Here is a 5,978-nt window from a genome sequence, read left to right on the forward strand (position 1 = left end):
ATTTTTGGAAAATGATTCTGGCTCACTTCACAGACAAGAGAGCAAGACAGGCAGACAGGGATAACCCGAGTCAAGAGCAGCTTATAGGGAAGCGAATACACGAAGGGATTACAGCATAAAAAGTACAAGATGTAACCGGGAAAATTATGGAAGAGGAAGTGATTGAGAGAGCAATGACGGACGTGCGAGCCTGCTTTTTCTAGCCCTTTCCAGAGGCGCTTGGACTGTTGCTGGGGGCAACCTCTGTTCAGTCACCTTATGGCAGGGAGGAAACATTGTGTGAGCAAAGGTTTCTATTAATAGGAGCAACAGGAGAGAGAACAAGAGTGTGTGTGTGAGCAAGCATACGCGAGGTATATGAGGAGGAGGAAGCAGATTGTGAGAATGAGACAGTTACTAGAGAGAGCTGGAGGGAGGGATGCAGGGAGAGCGTAGCGGAGGAGGGAGCGATGGCGTGATGACGCTGTGCGTGGCGTCAGAGTGATAAGAATAGAGCCGGTGCGTGCAGGGCTGCTGAGACATCGCTTTTAATACCCACAGCTACTATCTCGCTCCCGAACAATGTGTGTGTGAGAGAGTGTGTGTGTGTGGAGGTGGAGGTATACGCACAGAAATTTTTTTATATAGAAATGCCCCATGATGAAAGATTATGACTTGTGCTTTTATATTTGGAAGCAAAAAACGTTTTCAACTTTTAAAGACATTAAGAGGAGATGCTTACATGTTCCTGAGAGGGGAAAAAATTAGAGGAGGAAGTACGACTCATGCTGTATGAATGAAAAAATATGCAATTAGCCTCCTTGTTACAAGCATGACTATAATAACGAGCCCCTGCTTTAAATGCATTAACAGTCCTGCTTGACTTCTAAAAGCATATGAAAGCAGATATGAATGTTCAAAATACATAAAAACGGCAATGACTGTATAAAGCCTCACTAATATTTAGAGCAATCAGTGACTTAAAATTTCAATCCAGTAAATTGCATGATATTTTGATTAATCACATATCAATATTTGCTGGTCACACTAAATTAACATTAATTGACAGCTTTGCTAACGAAATGGATAAATGTGTTAGAATTCTTTTGAAATATAGATTGGTCACCTGTTCATCACTTACCTTCATTACAAATGCATATGACTTTCTTTTTTCTTTGTAACATAAAAGAAGATATTTAGAAGAATGCCCAAGCTTCTCTAACAATGGAAGCGAATGGCGATCACAATTGTTCCTGGTCTCCATTCACTTTCTTTGCGTATGGTAAAAGAGCAGCTTGGACATCCTGCTAAATATCTTCTTTTGTGCTCCACAGAAGAAATAAAGGCATATGGGTTTGGAATGACATGAGAGTGAGTAAATGATGACAGAGTGTTCATTTACAAGTAAAATATTTATATTAAAATATTCAAATGTTTTGATTATTCTGAATGCAAACACACACACAAACACATTGTGTTAGGTGTGTTAGGGTGGGGCGAGGGGGATGAAATGCAAAAGTCTGTTTTGTGTCCAGGCAGTAATGACCTACATGGTCATAGACCCCAACTGATGGAGCGATGAGTGGGTGGAAGCAACTGCAGGGCAAAGGTCCGCAGATCACAAATGAGATAGAAGAGGAGGAGATGTAGGATACGTAGGCCCAGGTGGATGACGTCAGAGCAGTCTTGGCCTAGCAGGTCTGTCCCGCTGAGGTGTCGGGTCTGGACAGGCTCACACAGCCAACAGCTTGAGCAGCCACTGCACAAAGACCAGAGAAATTATTTAGGAAACGTGCCGTGCACATTATTAATAAATATATGCTTATATTATACATACATTGTATAGATACATGTAGACCGTAAAGGGACAGTTCTCCCAAAAATCTACATTTTGCCATTTATTTACACTTATGTTGATCCAAATGTGCATGACTTTATGTCTTACTTCAGTGAAACATAAAATATATTTTGAAAAATGTTGCTAATCAAACCATTTTGGTGACCACTAACTTCCATGTACAAAACATTTTTCCAAATATTGTCTTTTGTGTTCCAAAAATAAAAGAAAGTTATACAGCTTTGAAATGACATGAGCGTGAGTAAATGACAGAATTTTCATTTTTGGTCAAAATATCTCTTTAAATGTCACTATTCAAACCATTTCTAGGTATCGAGGAAATTGAAATAGGTATTTTTGTGGCTTTAAAATTTGTATTTATTTATTTAGCTAATTATTTTAATTTTATTTTAATTTGATTAATATACACTACCAGTCAAAGGTTTTTGAACAGTACGATTTTTTATGTTTTTTTTAAAGAAGTCTCTTCTGCTCACCAAGCCTGCATTTGTTTGATCCAAAGTACAGCAACAGTAAAATTTTGAAATATTTTTACTATTTAAAATAACTATTTGTTTTCTATTTGAATGTATTTTAAAATGTAATTTAATCCTTTGATTTCAAAGCCTAATTTTTAGCATCATTACTCCAGTCACATGATCCTTCAGAAATCATTGTAATATACTGAAAACATGTATTATTATTATTTTGAAAAAAGCTGGATATAATTTTTTTCAGGTTTCTTTGATGAATAGAAAGTTCAGAAGAGCAGCATTTATCTGAAATAGAAATCTTTTGTAACATTATAAATGTCTTTATCGTCACTTTTGATTAATTTAAAGCATACTTGCTAATTAAATCCCCCCCCCCAGAAAAAAAGATACTAACTCCAAGATTTTGAATGGTATAGTGCAGTGGTTCCCAACCCTGGTCCCGGAGGCACCTCAACACTGCACATTTTGCATGTCTCCTTTCTCTGACACACCAACTTCAGGTCTTGAAGTCTCTACTAATGAGCTGATGACCTGAATCAGGTGTGTTTGATTAAGGAAACATGCAAAACGTGCAGTGTTGGGACTGACAGGCAGGCGCACGTAGGGAAACATTCTCAATCACATCCAATACCAGACGAGGGAAAACAGGAAAGACTACACTTTAAATACTGAGGCAAATGAAGATAATTAACGACACACACCTGAACTAAATTACACAATCAAACATGAGGGAAAACTAGGTCACACAGAGCACATGGGGGAAGAAAACACAAAAGTCCAATGGGGTGTGACAATATTCAAATGGAAAGCAGTTATTTTAAAGAGTAAAAGTATTTTCCAATATTACTGCTTTTGCTATATTTTGGGTCAAATAAATGCAGGCTTGGTGAGTAGAAGAGAATTCTTTAAAAAACAAAAAAATCTTACTGTTCAAAAATTTTTGACTGGTAGTGTACATTTAAAATGACACTTTTTGTGAAGGACACTTATATAAAATGTCTCTTGACTAAAGCTGGACACGCAGTGATATTTTTAATAAGCTTTAATCATTTTAACATTAGTCAGAGGGTGTTCAGAGATGGTTGTGGAAGAGATGGAAAGAAATGAGCAGATTTTGACAAACAAGATCTTACAGCGTTGATGCCCTTGTCCTTCACCTCTGGGTTGGTCTCCGACTCAAAAAGATCTGAGGAGAAACAATCGGCAAGCTGAATCCTTCCAATTAACATGTTTACAGACTCTCACATCTATGCTAATAATGTTTGAATGAATTGATTCAAAGAGATGTGATTCTTTTATTATTTTGCTTCTGTGTGATATAAAGAGTGACATTCCAGTGCTTCCAATATTTTAAACTATTCCTTTAAAATATTAAATTCTGTGTGTTATTTTCCTCACAATGTCCTAATTCATCATAACATGGGTTCAACAAGATGCTCAGAGATTCTAGACCTGGACCTCCCACTTGATGGGAGGATGGATCCATGGATTCACACTGTCTGACCCCTCTGACCCCTTCATCTGCATGTCACAGAAGGAATGGACTCTTTAGACCAAGCAATGTTTTTCCAGTCTTCTACTGACAAGTTTTGGGGAGTTTGTGCCCACTGTAGCCTCAGTGTCCTATTTTTGGCTGACAGGAGTCGAACCCATGGCCTGCTGCAGCTGTAGCACATCCACTGCCACATCTGACATGCTGCCTTCCAATTAACATGTTTACAGACTCTCACATCTATGCTAATAATGTTTGAATGAATTGATTCAAAGAGATGTGATTCTTTTATTATTTTGCTTCTGTGTGATATAAAGAGTGACATTCCAGTGCTTAAGGGAATAGTTCACCCAAAAATGAAAATTTGCTGAAAATGTACTCAGGTCATTCAAAGATGTTTCCTAATCGGAACAAATTTGGAGAAATTTAGCATTACATCACTTGTTCACCAGTGGATCCTTGGCAGTGAATTGGTGCCGTCAGAATGAGAGTCCAAACAGCTGATAAAAACATCACAATAATCCACACGACTCTAATAAATCAGTTAACGTCAAGTGAATAGCAGTGTGTTTGTGAGAAACAAATTCATCATTAAAGTGACGGCACCCATTCACTGCAGATGATCCAATGGTGAGTAAGTGATGCAATGGTAAAATGCAATGGTACATTTTTCAGCAAATTTTCATTTTTTGGGTAAACTATTCCTTTAAAATATTAAATTCTGTGTGTTATTTTCCTCACAATGTCCTAATTCATCATAACATGGGTTCAACAAGATGCTCAGAGATTCTAGACCTGGACCTCCCACTTGATGGGAGGATGGATCCATGGATTCACACTGTCTGACCCCTCTGACCCCTTCATCTGCATGTCACAGAAGGAATGGACTCTTTAGACCAAGCAATGTTTTTCCAGTCTTCTACTGACAAGTTTTGGGGAGTTTGTGCCCACTGTAGCCTCAGTGTCCTATTTTTGGCTGACAGGAGTCGAACCCATGGCCTGCTGCAGCTGTAGCACATCCACTGCCACATCTGACATGCTGTGTGTTTAGAGGAGCTCTTCTGCACAGCGCTGCTGTAACGCCTGGTTATTTCAGTTACTGCCACCTTCCTCTCCATTTGAACCTGTCTGGTTTCCCCTCTGACCTCTCTGAATAACAAGGCATTTTTGTCCACAGCACTGCCACTCACTGGATGTTTTTGTGCTTTTTACACCATTCTCTACAGACTGATGTGCACTATCAGTCAGAGATCAGCAGATTCTGAGAAATTAAAACCATTCTGTCTCGCACTAACAATCATTTTATGGTCAAAGTCACTTAGATCGTGTTTCTTCCTCATTCCGATTGTTGGTTTGAATGACAACTAAATGTTATTTAAATGTGAATTGCTTTTATGCATTAAATTGCTGCTGCATGATTGGCTGTTCGGATGTAGGGATAGTTCACCAAAAAATTAAAATTCTGTCATTAATTACTCCTCCTCATGTCGTTCCAAACCCATGAGACCTTCGCTCATCTTCGGAACACAAATTAAGATATTTTTGATGAAATGGAGAGAGCTTTCTGACCCTGCATAGACAGCAACGGGACTACCACGTTCAAGGCCCACAGAATTTTCAGAATTTACATTTTTGGATGAACTATTCCTTTAAGCAGGTGTCCCTAATAAAGTGATCACTGAGTATATATATATATATATATATATATATGACCCTGGAGCACAAAACCAGTCATAAGTCACAGTGTTACACGGGTATATTTGTAGCAATAGCCAAAAATTCATAGGTCAAAATTATTAATTTTTCTTTTAAGCCAAAAATCATTAGGATATTAAGTAAAGATCATGTTTCATGAAGATATTTAGTAAATTTCCTACCGTATTTTTGATTAGTAATATGCATTTCTAAGAACATTTGGACAACTTTAAAGGCGATTTTCTCAATATTTAGATTTTTTTGCACCCTCAGATTCCAGATTTTCAAATAGTTGTATCTCAGCCAAATAGTGTCCTATCATAACAAACCATACATCAATGGAAAGCTTATTCAGCTTTCAGATGATGTATAAATCTCAATTTCATAAAATTGACCCTTATGACTGGTTTTGTGGTCCAGGGTCTCACACACACTAATATATACAGTATATATATACATATATATATATATATATATATAT

General features: G+C 37.5%; 1 protein-coding gene across 1 annotated transcript in view; it reads right to left on the bottom strand.

The window, feature by feature from the left end:
• Positions 1-1,390: 1,390 nt before the first annotated feature.
• capn12 (calpain 12) overlaps positions 1,391-5,978 on the bottom strand; it is a 24,389-nt gene continuing 19,801 nt past the window's right edge. Inside the window, exons 20-21 of the mRNA XM_016237015.1 lie at positions 3,444-3,496; positions 1,391-1,738 (exon numbers count right to left, since the gene is read on the bottom strand). Of these exons, the coding sequence (XP_016092501.1) occupies positions 1,712-1,738; positions 3,444-3,496 (80 nt within the window). The 3' untranslated portion in view covers positions 1,391-1,711. The remainder of the gene's footprint in view (positions 1,739-3,443; positions 3,497-5,978) is intronic.

Source organism: Sinocyclocheilus grahami, unplaced genomic scaffold (assembly GCF_001515645.1).
Source record: "Sinocyclocheilus grahami isolate Dianchi unplaced genomic scaffold, SAMN03320097.WGS_v1.1 scaffold503.1, whole genome shotgun sequence".
NCBI classification, from domain to species: domain Eukaryota; kingdom Metazoa; phylum Chordata; class Actinopteri; order Cypriniformes; family Cyprinidae; genus Sinocyclocheilus; species Sinocyclocheilus grahami.